Raw genomic sequence first — 20,810 nt, forward strand, 5'->3', positions numbered from 1 at the left:
TGTAGGTTTACCAGCAGACCCAGTAATGAGCATTGGCACGCTATTGAGAGAGTCATGAGATACCTGAAAAGGACCATGAATCTCGGATTACACTATCAGAGATTTCCAGCTGTACTTGAAGGGTACAGTGATGCTGATTGGAACACCTTGTCAGATGATTCCAAAGCTACTAGTGGCTTTATATTTAGTATAGCCGGTGGAGCTGTATCATGGAAGTCTAAGAAACAGACCATTTTGGCACAGTCCACTATGGAATCTGAAATGATAGCACTAGCAACTGCTAGTGAAGAAGCAAGCTGGTTGAGATGCTTGTTATCTGAGATTCCCTTATGGGAAAAACCTATGCCTGCTGTCTTGATCCATTGTGATAGTACTGCAGCTATCGCTAAAATTGAGAATCGTTTTTATAACGGTAAAAGACGTCAAATTAGAAGAAAGCACAGCACAGTGAGAGAGCTCATCACTACAGGTGCTGTGAGAGTGGATCATGTACGCACTAATGATAACCTAGCAGATCCTTTGACGAAAGGACTGGCTAGAGAGAAAGTCCAAAATACATCTGTCAAGATGGGACTAATGCCTATGAAGTGAATTACTTATGATGGTAACCCAACCTAAAAGACTGGAGATCCCAAGAATTAGGTTCCAATGGGTAAACAACAAGTTGTGAGTAATATGAGATGAACATGCAAATTAAGAAGCATGAATCCTGTAATGATAAAGGTTGAGTTAGCAAAACTCTTAATGAAATCTATACTCTATAGGAGTGGAGTACATCAGGAGTACTCTTGATAGAATCACCTATATGAATGTGGAACTGAGGCCGGTTCCTCTGGAGTTTCGGGGCGAATTCCTAGAGCATTCATGAAACTGGGATAGACGTGCAGGGCCATTAATGCACGGGCCTTAGAAAACACCTTAAGAAAGGTTGTGTGCTGGTTTGAGGAAAATCTGAGATAGAGTTCCAAGACTAAACGTCACTCTTGCTTAATCAGGCTCTTACTGGCTACGTGAAGGTTCCAAGACTTAGTTCACCTTCGCTTATGCACAATCTTACTGAAACGTTTAACGTTATGACTGAAACAACTTTTTTAAATTCAAGTGGGGGATTGTTGGAACATGATGAAGGAATAAGAGGAAACTTGGTATTGAAGTAAACACATTTGTTAGAACCATGTGTAGTGTGAATTGAAAAAAGGCTCTTTGAGTCCCACATTGGAAAAATCACACCACTTGGTAGTGTTTATATACCACAAGGTGGCAATCCAAGGGTGTGCCCTTGGGGTACCCACTTTTGTAAGAAAGGGAGACCACACACAATGTCGAATATCACACGCGCGCCGCCGCCGTCCGACCGGCCGGCTCGGCTCGGTTCGGGCTTGGGCTTGGGTGATATATTAATTTTTTTAATACTAAGAAAAAGAAATTTTTGAAATTTAAATTTCTTTTAGTGTGTCCCTTAATTCGCACATGTTAAATGTGCTAAGACCAAGTCTGAACAGATCTTTATCTGTTAAACGGTCAAAGATGATGTGTCCCGCGTGTCCCTATTTTTGTGCCACGTTTGGAACTTTGACTGAGCAAATTCAGCTTCTGAAAATCCTCTGATTTCAGCTCCCTACTTGCCTATAAATACACTTCACTTTCTTCAGTTTTAAATCACTTTTTTTCTTTTCTCTGCATTCTGAGAAACTGCTTTCTTTCCTCTCTATTTTTTTCTTTCTTCGTAAAATTATTGTTGTTTCAATATTTGAACGGTTGTAAACCGTAGAATTGATATTCGTATATCAATTAGAGTGGTTCGAAATTTTCGACCATACTTGGTGTTATTCTGACCGATACTACAGTGCAGTAGCTTATCGGTATTTTCTTTGAAAACGGCTGTTTTATCCTGGGGACTTCGCGGTTGATATACTACAGTGCACTTCTTCGAGTAGTTCCGCGAAACGTCTTAAAGAAAGCGACCTAGTACGCGACTCAGCCAATAATTTGTTTCGTTGCCAATTTTGAAAATTCGTTTTTCTGTTTTTATATAAAGTCAGTAAACCGTTTTACAACAATCGATGAGTGCAATGAAAATGGAGAAATGAAGAAAATTTGAAAGAAGTTTGAAAAAAAGAAGTATGAAAGAAGTTTAAGAGATTTAGAGAGAATTTCGAAAAAATTTAGAGAGAGAATGATCATGTAGAAATGAAATGGAAAGGAATGAATATTTAGAAGGACAGGAAAAAGAGCAATTTATTAGTTACTTGTTGGCCACCCAGTCCGGCAAGAAGTCTTCCGTCGAATTTTTTGTATATCCCACTGTTTATGTTTATTTGAAATGTTTCAAACTTGTTGGCGGCCAAAACCACCAAAAAGTTACGTGTCATTTTTTTAAATACAATAAAATTGTTGAAAAAATTTCTTACCTGTTGAGATCTAAATTTCTCAACAAGTTTTGTTAGTGTTTTTTTTTTATTGTAGCAAGTGATTTCGTAAAACTACACTCTAAAACTTCTCCTATATAATAATTAATTGTGCCACCAATTTTACTAAACCATGTGATTTCAAAGATTACGTAAAAAAATAAATTAAGAGTGCACTAGTATTAGTAGTCTACTCAAATAAATTAAGAAATGCAGTCCACTCTCCTATTTTAAAAGGGTGAATTCTTAAAATGAGTCTACTTATGTTAAGAGTCTTAGACAGAATGAAAAATAGTTTAAAAATATATATTTATAAGTGGAAATAATTTTTATTTAGGCTAAATTGTACTTTTGATCTCTATATTTCAGAAACTTGCAATTTTGGCCCCCTATATTTTAAAATAGCAGTTTTAACCCCCTATGGCCCCCAAAATTGCAAGTTTCTGAAACATAGAAACTAAAAGTGCAATTTAACCTTTTATTTATAAATCAATTTTATAAAATTACGTTAATCTACCCAAAACACTAAAACCATACAAAATAAATTATGGAATGATAGTGCAATAATGATTTGTTAAGATCAGTAAAAAAAAAAAAAAAAGAAGCTAATTATTTCTTGTGGGACCAAGAAGAAGGAAAAAGCCCAAATAAGAAGGGTTTATTAGACTTAAACTTAGTATAAATTTGGTTTAATTACATATGGTTTTTTTTAGGTTTTAAGTTGGTCCCTATGTTATAAAAATTTTAAACAGATATCTTATTTTTTAAAAGTTTTAAATTGGTCCAAGTTTCTAAAATTTGAATTAGTTAGTCCCAATTTAATCATATTTATAGACTAACTAATTCAAATTTTAGAAACTTTAGAGACCAACTTAAAATTTTTAAAATATAATAGACCAATTTGAAATAAAATAAACATAAGAGACCAACTTAAAACCTAAATAAACATAAGGGAACAAAGTTACAATCAAACCTATAAATTTAAACTAAAAGTCAAGTCATAAGTAAACTGCACAAAGTCGAATTGAAAAATAAATAATTTCCATACTGAAAAGTGGTTGATGTGTAATTAAGAAAGTTAATGGGGCGGAGCGATGGCAAGGTGTACTTTTGTACTCCTTGTCTTGCCACTCAAATTGTCTCCAATCCCTCCCTATTTTTTACCATGGGGAGTTTTCTCCCTATCCCCATTCTTGTAGGACAGGAGTATGATCTTCTCCTTACTAGTGCACACACTATCCTTAAGGGACTTTTTCTCTCATCTCCGTCCTCATGGAAAAAAATCCCCCTTATTCAGAGCCTTAACCAGACAATTTTCACAAAGGTCAACACTTACAAATATAAATTGGCATCCCCATATGTAATAAGTATTGTAAATTTTAGAATCTATTGCTTGTAGGATACATGAGTGTTTTTTTTTACTTTTACCATCAGTTTAATCTGGTTCGGGAGTTAGTTCTAGCTTCAAGTGATTCCAGCTCCTCCCAATCGCAGTTGTGGAGAATCGAACCGTGATTCTCCTTACAAAATTCAACGTCAATCATCACTGAACCAACTAACGATTGGTTGATACATGAGTGTTGTGAACTAAAGTTCCTATTTCATAAGTCTCACCATCTACTAAAATAACTATTATTAAAGTATAATATCATATTAATAGACTGAGCTGGCATACACCGACTTTTTTTAAGACAAGTTCTCTTCTTGTTATTTTATCAATTGTGCAAATTAATCAGGCAAGCTATGCACTAGTTTTAATTTCATTTGGGAAAATATCTACTAATCCATGCTTCATAATTAATGAGGTTACTTATTACTTATAAAATTGAAATTAGTTATTTTTTTTGAAGGAAAATTAGTTTAATACGTATAGATGTCAATTTTATGTGATATCATTCATTTTGCATGCGTGGTTTTGGTCTGGGAATGTAAACAGTATGAATGCGTGGTTCTTACCTTGCCATGTAGGCTTAATATTTGTCATACTGACTGGATTAATTATGTCAAATTTCAATATGTACAAGGAAGCACTAAAATATAATCTAAACCTAGCTATATAAATATTCTTACTAATTAATCATATATATCTTCATCCAAATGAATAATCTTACATCTACAAAACAATATTGATTGACGTATAATTAATTACTATCTTATATCATTGGACGCATTACTCGTTTTACTCTTGATTATAAAAATCATGAGTGTCTAATTAGGCTAAATAACAAGTTTGGAATGTTCTATCAAGAAATTTGTCTCAATTAACAACTTTCACATCTTGTAAAAAGTAAGACGTACGTACTTGTATTTGATTGTCTTTATTTGTATGTATTCATTTTAATGACTACGTAATTGCATGTAGTGCCCAAGAAATTAAATTTCCCTAGATAAGATAGTTTACCGATTTTAGATACGTGGTTACATTTGGATAGAAGCCCATTTTTATTTGGTGCGGTGTGAATGAATTTAATTAAGATGTTTTTTCTTTCGGCTCCGTGTTTTTTTAAACTCCTTGAATTTTTAATTTTTATTTCGGTTTTTAGGAACCGAAATTTACACGGAATTTGCAATAGAAAAATTTCGGTTTTTACACACTCAATTTTTCTGCAAGGACAAAATTGAAATATTAAATATATAAGAGAATCAAGAGGTCGGAAGAGAAAACATCTTTAATTAAAATGTGCGTTGAGGTCATTTCCAACCCTTAAAGGGGAACAATAGAGTGACCACAAAATGTATTTGTCATTCAGTTTTCTATTATAAGTAATTTTTTTTCTTTTTTTGCAAAATGTATTTTCTATCCTTATAGTATTTTCCATTGAGTTTTTTTTATTATAAGTGCTTTTTTTTTCCAAGTATGTAGTGTAATATATTGTCAAGTAAGTTGTCTACTTTTTTTTTTATTCATTCAAATGAGTATAAGAAGTACAAATCCCACTACGATTGATCAATTCATACACTTTGTATAAAAAAAAAAAGCTTAAATGTAGTTTTACCTCCCCTATTTTGAAAAATGTGGAATTTTACTCCTCCTATTTTAAAAGGCGGAATTTTACCCTCCCTATTTTATAATTTGTTGGATTTTGTCCCCCACCAAAATTCTGCACAAAATCTGCTTCTGAGCCTTAAGTTCAAAGCTTCGCACAAAACTCAATTTGAACCAATAATTCACAAAACTGATACCGAAACGACCTTAATCGAGTTAGCTTTGCACAAAATCAAACTCCACTAAATTTGGAGTTACAGAGAGAGATTAATTACCGTTTTAGTGAAGGTCTCATAAAAAAAATAACGTTGACTGGAGAAATAAGAATACGAAATTTACTGTCCTCTCTACTAATGAACTAAAACAATAACGTCGAAAATCAATTGTTATTTGGTCTAGTGATGATTGACACTGAACTTGGTAGGGAGTACTACAGTTCGATCATCCGCAACTGCGATTGAAAAAAAGCCGAAACCACTTAATATCAGAACTGATGATCACCAAATTAGATTAGGTGGTTCAATGGACCGAATATTGGTGGTGAAAATAAATAAAAGAAAAAAAAAATAGAAAACCAAGACAAAAATATTACATCTAGGCATGGCAATGGGTACCCGTGGGTACGGTTTTTACCTTCCCCGTTCCCCATACCCGAATCATTGATAAATACCCGTTCCCCGCCCATTACCCGACGGGGATGAAAAATTGAACCCAATCCCCGTCCCAAATGGGTTCGGGTATACCCAAATGGGTTCGGGTATCCCCGAACCTTGCCCTGTCCTGCTGAACCATACTTGAACCCAAAATTTTTCTAAATGCTAAATTTTCCTAAACGCTAACATACATACAATACAAAAAATTTCAAATAATAAAGTACAAACCAAAATTTCAATGCATTAAACACACAAATGAAATGATATTCCAAAATATCAAACCAAAATTATCAAAACCATAAAATAGTACCGGTACAAACCAATATTCCAAAATATAGTAATTTTATATAAACGGGCGGGTTCGGGGACGGGTTCGGGGTGGGTATCAATATCTCCGTTACCCGCCCCATCCCCATGTTTTGAAATCGGGGAAAACCCAAACCCGAACCCAAACCCAGTCAAATCGGTTTTTCCCCGTCAAACTCGGGGTGGGTTCGGGCGGGTACCCGCGGGTACGGGTTCTGTTGCCATGCCTAATTACATCCACCACCTCTTAAATGTTGGCCACTTTTATGTTAAATAAAGTACATTTTCATTGAGATACATGACTAGATTCACGTTCACCTTGTCTTCATTCTTACTATTGAGATACAAAACCGACCATTTACTATTGATGATCTATATTTGTATTGATTTTCTTGGGAGCTTTTCTTGCCGTCTGGGACATTGTTGTACGTTGAAAATCATCACACTAAAAAAGAAAATGTGGCATCACATTGATTATTAAGCTTTGACAGTGATATTTTTTTGACAAAAGCCTTACAGTGATCACATTGATTAATAATCACACTAAATGATTTATTTGCAGTTGATAGCTCTAACACTTATCATACTACAAGATAAATCGAAGATAGCGACAGTCCATTTGAGGCACTAGGAAGTCAACCGCCGCCGCTCATCTCAATAGCGACGTTTATTGCGACATTCATTCAACCGTCGCCGTTGGTGTGTGTAAATCCCGACAGTTCTAGTCTAATTGAGTACAGCGGCGGCTAGATTAGGAAGGTTGGAAATAAAAATTTCATTCTCTCTCTCTTATTCTTTATCAAGGGTGTCGTGTCGCTGGCCTCTTTTCTTGTAGTAAAAGACTAAAAGTATTTATTTATAAGTTTATATAAGTCATTTTTAATTATAGTAAAAGATAATTGAGTTTAGATTGTTTTTATATATGCTATGACTTGTGATTATAGATATACCGAAGAACGTATGAAAATAAATTGGAATTTTTTTTTTTGAACAAGAAATTGGAAAAAACTTATAAAAACTGTCATAAATTATTTTCATAAATTGTGCTTTAACAATATCATAAAACTTATGTTAGTAGATAAACTTAAATAAACTGGTCTAATATGAACCAAGAAAATACAATCAATTAGAAACAACTATGTCATTTTTTTTATAAAAAAAACGGGTTAATAATATTTACTGTCCCTCTAAAAAATTTCTTTGTACTTTATTCCCTCTAAATCTTTTGGTTTCAATTTTAATCCCTTTATTTTTTATAAAAGTCCACATCTTGATGATATATCATTGATGGATAACGTTTGAGATACACAAGTTTATTTCTCTTTTTCAAGAGAATTTTATCTATACACAAGAGCTAAAGAACATTTCTTAATTACTTACGAGAACCAAATCTCTTAACCATTTGAATCAATTTATTATCAGTAACTATGTTCAACTTATTAATTTAGCAGAGTGGATTTTTCGGGAGGCTCCGATGAAAAGCTTAAAAAAAACTTATTAATTTAGCACAAAGTTGGTGAAATAGTACATGTTTTCCCTTTTAACAAAGTCTGATAACAACGATGGATATTTCCTTTTTGAGATATTCTTAGATGATCACGTGACCAAAAAATTTATATTTGGTCACACTCACAAAAAGATAAATAAGTATTTGAATAAAGAATTAAATAATATTTATTTTTTAAAGCACGGATTTTGGAAGCACGAATTTGAGAGATAGCATTTTGGAACTGGGTACTTGCGATTTCGAGCGTGCTATCAGTCAGGTCAACAATCATCTTCACTAGCTTTGCTCGATCCAAACCCGCATATAAGCTCGCAGGGTCACTGGTCTTCTCCTCAGCAGTAATGACAGCCTTGACACCTTTCTCCTCCACTTCCTTCAATTTGTTTTTCAGCTCGAGAATTCGGGCCTCTAACTCTTTGACCTTCCCCAAGAGGGCATCCCTTTCACGAACTACCTCAGCTAGTTTCTCCTCAATGTTCTCCAAAGTCTTGACAAGGTTTTTCTGGAGAGCATACTTGTTTTGGTAGTCCTCGTAGGTGGCTTGCAATTCGGACAACTGGAGGCCTATATCCTTCACTTTCTTCCGAATTTTTCACAAAGGGACTTGAAAAAGTCAACATTACTTGCTTACCAAGTAATGCAGGGCTTTTCTTTTGGATGAAAAATTTAATTACAATAACATTGTAATTACCAAAATCTAAACTGTCTGATTTCAATTAGACGATCACATATTCTTGACTCTAGCTATGACTGCATGTTTAACGGAATGCACATAATCCACATCCGTTATGTTCAACTCTTCTTTTTTAATTTGTTATCATGTTTATGTGTGTGTGTATATATATATATATATATATATATATATATATATATATATATATATATATATATATATATATATATATATATATATATATATATATATATACGAATGTTTCGGTGACTAATATTTGATGGATAACGTTTGAGATACACAAGGTTATTTCTCTTTTTCATGAGAATTTTATCTATACACAAAAGCTAAAGAACATTTCTTAATTACTTACGAGAACCAAATCTCTTAACCACTTGAATCAATTTATTATCGGTAACTATGTCCAACTTATTAATTTAGCACAAAGTTGGTGAAATAGTACATGTTTTCCCTTTTAACACAATCTGATAACAACGATGAATATTTCTTTTTCGAGATATTCTTAGATGATCACGTGACCAAAAAATTTAAATTTGGTTACATCACAAAAAGATAAATAAGTATTTGAATAAAGAATTAAATAATATAATATTTTGTATAAGTGTGACTAAATATAAATTTTTGGTCACATGACGATTTAAGAATATATTCTTACCATGCATTATTTGAAACTTTTAAACTTTGAACAGTGAAATCTCAACATAAATATTTGAACATTGAATAGATAGAGATTCACCCTGCCGTATACAATGACCAGTACTAATATTTTTTCCAAATTAACTTTTTGTAACTCATTCAATTTTCTGCTGTAAATCGTAGAATATTTTCATCTCTTTTTTTTTTCCATTATTTTTCTGGGGTTTTTTGTTGGCATTGTTGAAAAGGACATGCGTTGAATTGAGTGACGATGATTTATCATCCAGTCATCCACTCACCGTCCAAAACATACTTGCTTGTCATTTGTCAAATCCATCCACGTAGACGTAGGAATTCATAATGTTGTAATAATGATTAACAGTTGTAGTAGTTCAGTTCTTCTAGACTCTAGTACTAGCATGTTAATTGGCATGCTAAAGTAGCTGAAATTTCAAAGCAGAGCATTTTAATCTGTTATGTTCTGCAGCCATATGGTAGTGTTCTGTTATTGATAATATAAGAATGATATTACATGAACTTATCAAATATTAATAGATAAAAAATATGATGATTCTTTATAATGAAAATACTGAGCTATTTATAAATTACAATTTATTTCCTCCCCAAGTTTGATCTCCTGAAATTTCGGTTACCACCGTCTTCATCTCCATGTTGAATCAATGCATGATTCAAAACAAAAAATTCCCTCAACCCATTTCACTACCAATAGATTATCTCTCTCCCTCCCTGTGCATTTATCCCATCTTCCTCCATACTTCGATCTGCAAAAACTAAACTTCCACCGTACCTTCTTCATCTTTTTATCTCATCTCAATAAAAGAAATTAAAAATAGCATTTTAACAATTACAACAAACAGATCTAGAATATGTCCAAAAAAAAAATCCAGAAAGAAATAGACCCTATTAATAATTTTTTGTTTTGTTTTAGATAATGGAAAGAAAGAGATCATTGAAGTTAGTTTTCATTGAAGTTAGTTTTCATTGAAGTTAGTTGGGAGAATTTCTTTTTGGGTCTTGTTAACATGTGCATATAGAGCACATGATATGGTATCTTAATGATTAAGAATGGTCTTGCACGGTACAAGACTTAAATAGCTTATGCACGGTAGCACTCGCCCTTAAAAAATGATAAAGGCACTGTTAGATAAACTTATTTGTTATAAGCTAGCTGGTAGCTGAAATGTAAAAAGTTATAAGATACAAGCTCAGGGCCTGTCCCGACAATTTAGAGGCCCGACACTGAATATTAAAGGCGAGCCTTAGTAAAAAAAAAAACAAAAAATTCAAAAAGAATAATACCTTTTTAAATTGTAAATAATATGAATAACATAAAAAATAGTAATCAATACCAATAAAAATATCTTCTAACTACTTAAAAAGAAAAAAGCCTTCTTTCTAGCTGTGGGAGAGAGAAGGAAAAGCTACACGCGTTTCTGTTAGTGTTTGAGACAAAAAATAACTTTTTTTTTATTTATTTTATTTTATTTTTCAAAAACTTGAACTTAACCACTTTAGATTGAGCCAACAAAAATAGATTAATAATATATTTGAGCTTTTTATTTAATTTTTTGAATCATCTTTTTTTTAAGAGACCTACTACCATATAAATTTTTTTTAGGGCCCTAAAAAATGGAGGCTCAACGCCGTAGAGCACCATGCACTCCCTCAAGACTGGCGCTGTATAAACTCAAACACTACTTAAAATAAATCTCAAAATACAATACACTATATAAACTAAATAGAGAAAAATTCAATACCAAACATATCTCATTTTTATAAACAAACTTATAAACTAATTCAATAAACTATAAATTAACTTATTAAGCTTACTAAACACACAAAATCCAAGCTCTTAAGTGATCAAGCCCTTGTAGACATAATAATATTATAGGAATGAGAGCATGTGGAACCTCCAGACAAAGTTCAAGTATTATTAGATAAAATACAAATTATGAAACTACACAACATTTTTTTACAAATTAATGTTGATTAATCACATGCCCTAGCTTTATAATGTTCAAGTACAAATTGTAAGGTTGTCACCATGTTGATTAAATTAAGATGGAATACAAAGCTAAGATGACCCACCACCTAAAAAAGTTTAAGCTGGTAGCTTAGTTTTTTTTTTTTTTTTTTGGTCTTATGGAGGAATAAAAGCAAAAGGAATTAAGATTGAGGGGATTACTTTAATTGTGCACCACTAAATTGTATTAAAAACTAATTGCATAGATCTGATAGATAGGCATGAGCCACACCTTAATAAATAATTAAAAAAAAAGAATATGATTCTATAAGCAGAAAATTCCATAGGCTATATGCTTCTTCCAAATCACCATATATATGGATCAGAGAAACCCATTAGAAAAAGAATCATGATGATGATAGCTAAGACCGGCCAATCTAAATGTGGACCTTGGAAATTCAATCATTCAATTTTGATATGAAAATAATGGGACCATAGAATTGGTATGAGTGATCTTGGATTTTTTTTTAAAAAAAACAATTCAATTTTGTATATTTGCATGATAAATGTAGAAAAAGGCATAAACTTTGTGTCCCACCCTCAGATTTCACCAAACAACGTGATGGGTGGTAATAACATGCTTTTGATCAGCCACCAATGTCCCACATGACAAAAGACATGACAATGCCACAGAACAGAATAGTATAAAGAAACATTTTATTTATGACATGAAATGGCGGTGAATGTGATAAGAGATTGAGATTCTTCCATAATTTGACCATGATAAAACCATATGCTACATTTCCAATCTTTTTATCAAAGAATTTTAAATCTTTTTTTTTTTTTTGAAGGAAAAGAATTTTAAATCTTATAGTCCTATATATAGGAAAATTACATAAGATCTATAGTAGAATGAATATATCTAAAACTATAATATAGTCAAGATATATATGTTTTATAATAAATTTAAAAAATAAATATTTTTATATATATATATATATATAAGATCGGAGGGAGTATTCACTTATGGCATATAAATTAATTTTGACCATTATAAGTTTTTTCTTTTTTTGAATAAGAGAAATTTTGACCATAATAGTTTTTTTTTTTAATAAGAGCAATATTATTATGGTTAATCTTAATTCTTTTTATCATATTCCACTTGTATTACTTCCTCAACATTTTCAATTAGGTAACTCATTTAGTGAACTATAAGTGACAAATGAGATTTAATTTATTGGAACAAACATATTTATTAATTTATTTACTAACATTTGTCTATATAAAAATCTTCTTCAACTCAAATTGGTACATAAACTAATTTTGACCATTATATATTTTTATTTTAATAAGAACAATTTTGACCATAATAGTTGTTTTTTAGTTTTAACTTCCCGAAGATAAAGTCTAATAGAAAATTATTCACACTAATTAAGATTTAAACTTGTAAAATTCTTTTCTTTTGTATGAGAAAACAAGCACAAAAAAGTTACTAATTAGGTTCATAAAACTATACAAGAGAAAAATAGTATAAACTACACCATCATTTGAAAACAAAAACGAATATCCCAAAATTTTATTCCTTTTTCTCTACACATTACTAATAGCTCAAAACAACTTAAGGAGTGGCATCACCAAATTATATACAAGCTAGGAGAGTTTCTCTCTTCTTGGTGATGATCTCCAATATATATATAATTCATCAAAGATAAATTGATTCCATTACAAGTTGGGAGAGTTTTACACATAACTTTCTCCCATGTTTCCCAAACTTTCAATTTAACAAATCACACAAGCATTTGGATTTTCTTCCATACTTTGAACATAATAATATGTAGTCATGTGAGGATTATATGCCCTATAAGCTTTAACCATTTCTAAAACAGGGTCAGGTGTTGGCTCTTTCTTTTTCTCTTCTTCTTTTTTCTCTTCTTCTTTCTTCTCTTCCTTTTTCTCTTCTTCTTTCTTTGGTTCTTCCTTCTTCTCTTCTTCTTTCTTTGCTTCTTCTTTCTTTTCCTCTTCTTTCTTCTCTTCTTCCTTCTTTGGTTCTTCTTTCTTTGCCTCTTCTTTCTTCTCTGGCTCCTTTGCTGGTCCTACTGAGATTAAATCGGCTTGCCAATATTTTCGAAGTTTGCTCACAATTTTTACTGGATCTACCGTTCCTACCACGGTTAATTTCTTCTCCTTCATGTCCATGGTGATTGCATCAATTCCTATATATGGTTGCACAAGTTAATTATGAATTATAAAAATGAGTGGGTAGCTCAACTAGTTTGAGTTAAGAATGACAAAAGTTTTTTTACTATTCGCCTAGCGAGAAGAAAAAAAATTAACATTAACAACTAATTATTAACTTTAGTTATTTCAAAAACTTAAAAAACCATAAATCGTAAAAATTGTCTACAACTTCAAATGTAGAATTGGAATTTTATTTTTACCCAAGTATTAGAAATTAGTAGTTATCTTAGGTTGTAGAATCGAACAACGAACATTCTACTTAAAACTTCTTCAATATCTCATAATAAAGGTCAGCAACTACTATCAAAGATCACAACATAATTACTACAACACAATTGCAAATTGAAGAAGCATAATCCTATGGGTCCATTTGGTTGGAAAAAAGAAGCATAATTACTACAACTACTATATATATCAATGAATGAACTTGAATTAAGATTTAATTTAAATTATTTTCTCAATTTCCGTATTTTTTTTCATTTCCACTTTCTTTCCTTCCGACCAAACGGATCATTAATCACAATAAACATTTGTTATTGCGTAGACAATATCTGTCTTGTCCAGCAATTTTAAACAACTTAATTAATAAAAAGTTTGACCAATAAAAAAGGTGTCATGTTAAGTGAACTTAATTCAAAGTTGACAAGTAAAAAGTTTAAAGCAAAACATTTGGAATCTTATGTCTTTTGATTATTTTAAAACACGTCACATATGTATTTTGTAATTAAAATTTTCAACTTAATTTACTTGATTATAAGTCATATTTAGTGAGGTCCATGCAAGTATTATTTGATTTTTTTTTTTTTTTGTGGTGTTATCTTGTGGTGAGTATTAGTATTTAATAGTGTAACAAAATATTATAAGCGCTATACGACAGATAGAATAGAAATTTTCATCAAAAAAGGAAAATGAAATTGACAGCATAGTATTTTTCTTCTCCAGATTATGTGAATAAAGTATATACAAGTATATGTCTAAATGATGACTTGTAGTGTCAATTCTTGCTATAAATGCATATATGAAATATGTGAAAGTGAATGCAACAAACATGTTCCTTTCGAATCACGAAAACTCATTTCATAATATTTTTTAATATAACAACTGGACAATTGTTTTTTTATGACGTTGTCAATTGAAGTAAAAAAAGTTACTAGTATTAGATAACATTACTAAGACAACTAATACTAATTTTTAGTTGATCTGGTAGTGATTGATGCTGAATTTGATAGAAAACACTATAGAGTTCGATTCCCACAACTGTGACTGAGAGAGACTAGAATCACTTAATGTCAAAATTGACTCTAAATAAAATTAAACAGTTCAGTGGACTGAATATTAGTGGTGAGAAAAAAACGCAAAAGAAGCATAACTCTTCATTCATAAAGCAAGACATAATTTGATCATAATTTTAAGTGTTTTTTTATCAACGGAGATCTGGTAACCAGAAGCTCTTGAATAATATTCAAACCTTTTACCACTAAGCTAAATCTAATTATGGCTTGAATTTGAACTTGTTCTTAATTAGAGTTTATTATTAATCACTTTAGTTCAATAATTTAATTAATCAATTATAATTTATAAGTATGAATCATAACAATAAACATTAAAAAAAAGTTAAAATATAAATATAGATTGCATTGCAGCTCAAATGTCACGTGTCAAAGATATTGGAAGTTTTGTCACCTACCACTAGTGGGTTACACATCAATTCATCCCCCCAACATCCAGATCTCAAAAAATTTCTAACATTCCCTTGATTTGAGTATTCTCAAAAACCATAAATTTAGTTATCACAACTATATTATATTGTTGAACAATGATTTGGTACCTGAAAGTGTTGAAACTGTCTTCAAGGCCTTCTGCTTTGCCTTATCATCTTCTAAATCTAATTTCAGTACAAATTTCTGCAACCATATAAAATCACATAGTGACGTTTTTGGTCTTAATCAAATAATTCTATTGCGATAACAATATTAATAATTACATAGCAATCTGTAAGCAAAAAAAAAATAATAATAATTACATAGCAATCAAGTCACAAAATCCAGATTACCATCCAAATAAAAGTGTCACACTTAATTAAGACACCAAAAATTCTATAACAATTTTATTCAACCAACCAAGAAAATAAAATAAAACTTTATATATATTGAAAAGTATCTAAATAAAATATAAAAAATTCATGCCACAAATAATATACCCTACATGTTCAATCAAGTACACAACCATGAAAATCATGGGCAAGGGAAAGAGAGAAGGAAAAAGATTAAAGTTTAAGGAGAATAATTAAGAAGTGAATCAAAGATTCTAGACAAAGTTTAGAAAATAATTATCCTTTTTTTGGAAAAAGTAAAAAAATAAAACAAAGAAAAATTAAAAGTTGGAATCATATACCTTCATTTTAGTGTCCCTATAGGCTATATAGTGTATGCAGATTCAGAGATTTGAAAATGAGAGAAGTTAGATGAAAAAAATAAACAAAGAGAGAGGAGATAAGAGAGTTGTGTTGTGTGTGTGGAATACGAAATCAAATAATGCTTGCTCTCTTTATGTTGAAAATATAAGGACACACACTTTAATACCGGAAAATCCGAATCACAACAAGGTTTTGCAGAGTAGGAAAGAGAATGAAAAAGCTAGTGAGAAGAAATTAAACATGTAGTAATATTCTACGTACTAATCTAACATGAGAGTACTTATATAATAAATAAATTTTTAAGTTTTTAACTTGTACCGTTATTTACTTATATATATAATAAATAAAAATTCAAAACCGTTTGATACTTTTTCAGATAACTTCAATTGAACGTACGACAAACTTTTAAAAAAATCGTTGAATTTCAATAGTCTGAATACATAATTACATTTTTTAAATTTTTATAAAAATTTGTGGAGTTGATCTACTCAATAAGATCTTTGAATTCAACGGTTAGATTGAAGAAATATAATGTCGATATCGAGTTATTAAGAGAGTAAGTCAATGGAGACTTACTTCTGGGGTCAACGAATCCCTCCTCTTAATAATCAATGGATAGAAAATTATATTTTTTGAGACCAAAATAATAATTTGCTGTTAATATTTTAATGTTTAACTAACTCCTTTGTTAACAAAACAATCACTTCAATGAATGTTACATTATATATATATATATGTGTGTGTGTAGGGATTGGAATTCGAACTTCGATCATCCCACTTATTCAACTTAATGATAAAATTTCTAAACACTATAGTACTTAAAAAAAATCGGCTTTAATGCACTTTTGATCCCCCTATTTTGAAAAACCTGAACTTTTGATCCCCCTATTTTAAAAGCCAACTTTTTGATCCTCTATTTTGAAAAACCTGAACTTTTGATCCCCCTATTTTAAAAGCCAACTTTTTTATCCCCTATTTTGAAAAACCTGAACTTTTGATCCCCTATTTTAGATTTTTTTGAATTTTAGTCTTCAAACTCAATTTGATCAAATTTTTGTTGATGTGTAAAGCTCCTTAATGACGTGACAGTGTCCATGTTGACAAAACATTTTCATGTCTTTAATTTTTTTACATCAAATATTTTAAAAGTATTAAACAATAAATTAATTAATTAATTAATTAATAATAATTAAACAAATAATAAAATTAACCTCTATACATATATATAATTAAAAATCCTTACCAAAAAATATATACATAACAATCAGTAAATTACCCAAAAAAAAATTAACGGTTAAGAACAAAGTCGATGAACGATTAAGAGGGAATGAACAAAGACGAGAGAATGTTAACATGAGCATTATGATTTGTGTTTTTGATTTCCTAGGGTTCCATGATTTGGGAACTAGTGTTTGCTTTTCTGACTTCTTTGAATAATTTACTGATTTTTAGTTATATAATAATGTAAAGAGGTTTATTTTAGTCTTTGTTATATAATGTAAAGAGGTTTATTTTATTGTTTTAATACTTTTAAAATATTTGATTTTTAAAAAAGATTAATGACATTGAAATGTTTTGTCAACATAAAAATTGCCACGTCATTAATGAGTTTGACACATCAGCAAAAATTTGATCGAATTGAGTTTGGGGACTAAAATTCAGAAAAATCTAAAAGATAGGGATCAAAAGTTCAGATTTTTCAAAATAGGGGATCAAAAAGTTGACTTTTAAAATAGGGGATCAAAAATTCAGATTTTTCAAAATAGGGATCAAAAGTGCATTCAAGTTTCCAGCAAAAAAAATCACTCCAGGTTTGTTATTATCTAATGCATAAAGCCATGCGAAGCTTATAATAATGTTGGTAAAGTTGGTAAAGGATGACCACCACGACCACAAAATTGAACTAAGGGGTTGTCGTTTTTTCTCCAATTAATTAATTAATTAATTGCCTCACGCATGTAATAAGGTTTGGATTAGGAGGAATCTACTTCTCTACTGTTATCTTCTATCTAATATAATCTAATAGTAATAAAATTGATTAATATCAAATTTACTAATTTTAATAATATTTCAAATTTGGTTGTCAAAAAAATAAAAATATATTTCAAATTTTATATTCTTCATTATAATTTTACATTAAAAAAAGTTTTATAAAAACATAGAAAGAACTAATTTAAAACCCGTGCATTCACACGGGTAAATGACTTTTATTTAATATTTAAGTTTTTAATTATATTAAGGTAGAAAATTTAATTAGAATTAAATATTTAAAAAATTATTATATAATATTGTTAAAATATAAGTGAAATTATTGTGTTTTTTCTTGTAGATTTATTTATTCAATTTTTTATGTTTTACTGATAAATAATGATCTCGTGTATATTTTTGATAAAAAATTATAAATTTTATCATGAATATTTAGGATAATTTAGTAAGTTTGATACTAATTAAATGTATTATTATTAGTGGTTTGTACTTAGTAGTAAACTTGATAGTAATATTGTTTATGTTTTTTTTATGAAAAATATATATTTTTTTTATAAAGTATTGTTTTTTATTAATTATTTCTCTATTCTTATTTTTATGCGGTTTCTTCTTATTTTTTCTATATTATTTCTATAAATTTTTTATTGACTAAACTTTCTATAATGTTTTTATTATTTTTTTCCTATTTTTATGCGTATAGATCGTTCTATTTTGTTTCTATCTATAATTTATTTTGTTCCTATTTTTAAGCATATCATCTTTTTTTTTGTATTTATCTTATATTTTTTTTATATATTTTGTTTTTTTTTATTTATCTTATATTCTTTCTATATATTTTTTTAGTAAAATTACAATAAGGATATAAAACTTGCAACGTGATTAAAAACAATAAGGATAACTTAGGAGCTTTGGTGGTAATCGATTTTAATATATTAGTAATAGATGTTACACAAGTGACTCCAAACACACAAGAGGGACTTGAATTGAGTGATTAAAATATCAATTAAAAAGCACTTTAAAATTTTTTTTTTTTTGTTTTCGTTTTGATCAAATGAAAATAATTTAAGTGTAAATAAGATACAATGCAATAATTAAAAAAACAGAAAGATAAAGACAAAAGAAAATAAGTTGCAGGAAATAAAGAGATGAAAGGAGTAGAAAAAGACACAAAAAAATTATCCTGGTGATAAGTGCTAAATATTGGTTAAAATACATGTTTAAAAAGCACTTATTGAATGAATTGTGATAACAAATCCTTGGAATATAAATCACTTTTGATGTAAATATAGTATGTACTAAGAAATTGTGCAAGAATTATCAAATCCAACCATTTTGTTAGGTTCATGCTGATACTAAGAAAAGAAACAAAATTTTGAAGCATTCGCTGCAGCGAGCATGCAGCGAACAAAGGCCGGGAGTTCAGGGTACTTGGCGAACACCCAGCGAACCTGCAGCGAACAAACTCGCTACAGCGAGCATGCAGCGAACAAAGGCAGTGAGTCCAGGGTACTTGGCGAAACACCAGCGAGCATGCAGCGAATAAGCTCGCTGCAGCGAACACTTAGCGAGCAAAGGATGAGTCACAGCTAAATACACGTGTCAGCAAACCTCTTCAACTAAGCAACTTCTTCGCGTAGCGAATAGGCCTATTTCAGAAATCTATAAATAGCATTTCAGATCATTTTGTAAAATATCAAGTTAGTTAATACCAGATAGAAAAAACACTATTTTCATAAATATATCCTGTTAGTGAGGTTTTGAAGGTGGATTCCACACAACTTGAGAAATCAAGCCCAATGGTTTTTCAATCCTTCTCATCTTCACTCTTTTGTAAGTTTATCATGGCTATTCATAGCTAAATCTCTTTTGTTGGGATTGGATGTAATTGAATTATGATCATGAATCTAGTTTAACTTTGCTATATGTGTTTTATTTATCAATCAATATTAGTGATGTCCTTGTTTTCATGCTTTTATTAAAAGATTTAAATGATATAGACATATGTTATTTGAATCAAAGGTAGGATAATCACTTGGTAAAGTTCAAAGTTTAGACATAGATCTTGAGCTTTAATAGTCACTTAAAGTATTAGAGCTTAATGCTATTTTATCGATTAATGATTCGAGACATCGGAAAGTTAATAGATACAATAGATTTCAAGACATATTCCGGACACGGATATGATCAACGAGTAATACGTGACGATATTGATTTATAAATGAAATATATATATCAATAGTTAACTGATACATGTGAATGATTTGATGGAATCCAATTCCAACAAGTTTTTATCTCAAAAGTTTATCACGCACTTTTATCGCAATTTTATGTTACGAAACCAAATCGAAACAAACCCATACTTAGAATCATGGAATTTGTGTATTTACAATTGATATCACACTAGTCCCTGTGGATACGATATAACGAAAATACTTGCTTTTGTACTTTCATCAAATGGCGCCGTTGCCGGGGACTGGCGTTTGATATTAGTTGTTTAATCGCAATTTCTATCGTTTTAAGCAATTTTGTACTTTTTAAATTTCAGTTACTATTCGTTATTTTTTGTGCACGCTAACTTGTCTGGTTAGATTGTTGTCCTGTTTATGCGAGGAAAGATTTCTGCAGAGAATTTACTTTTTGATCCAGAAATCGAAAGAACAGCTCGAAGGAATAACAGTCAAAGAAAGAAAAGGAAACAATTAGCCAAACAAAAGAGGCTGCAAGAAGAAAATTCTGCTTCTATTTCTTCAACATCCTCAATCTCCGAAGAGATGGCTGACGATCCGCCACGTAACGAAGGTGGAGGTGCCGGTATAAGGCCATGTCACAATAGTCCGCGGAGGCTTGCTCATCTTGCAAGGCCTCCCAGAGGTGCAAGACAAACGGAGATGAAAATCGGACTCTTGCAATTGTTATATGCTAACCCTTTTACAGGTTTGTCACATGAAGATCCTTACAACCATTTGGTCAAATTCTATGAAATTGCCGGTTCACTT

At 30.6% G+C, this 20,810-nt stretch overlaps 1 protein-coding gene across 1 annotated transcript; it reads right to left on the minus strand.

Annotated features, from left to right (window-relative positions):
- Positions 1–12,720: 12,720 nt before the first annotated feature.
- On the minus strand, positions 12,721–16,078 carry LOC123892592 (heavy metal-associated isoprenylated plant protein 39-like). The gene is made up of 3 exons (XM_045942413.1): positions 15,807–16,078; positions 15,241–15,316; positions 12,721–13,387 (listed from the first exon to the last, which is right to left on the minus strand). Exons 1-3 carry the CDS (start codon positions 15,810–15,812, stop codon positions 12,954–12,956), a joined length of 516 nt encoding a protein of 171 aa, XP_045798369.1. The 5' UTR covers positions 15,813–16,078; the 3' UTR covers positions 12,721–12,953.
- Positions 16,079–20,810: the final 4,732 nt, after the last annotated feature.

Source organism: Trifolium pratense, linkage group LG6 (assembly GCF_020283565.1).
Source record: "Trifolium pratense cultivar HEN17-A07 linkage group LG6, ARS_RC_1.1, whole genome shotgun sequence".
NCBI classification, from domain to species: domain Eukaryota; kingdom Viridiplantae; phylum Streptophyta; class Magnoliopsida; order Fabales; family Fabaceae; genus Trifolium; species Trifolium pratense.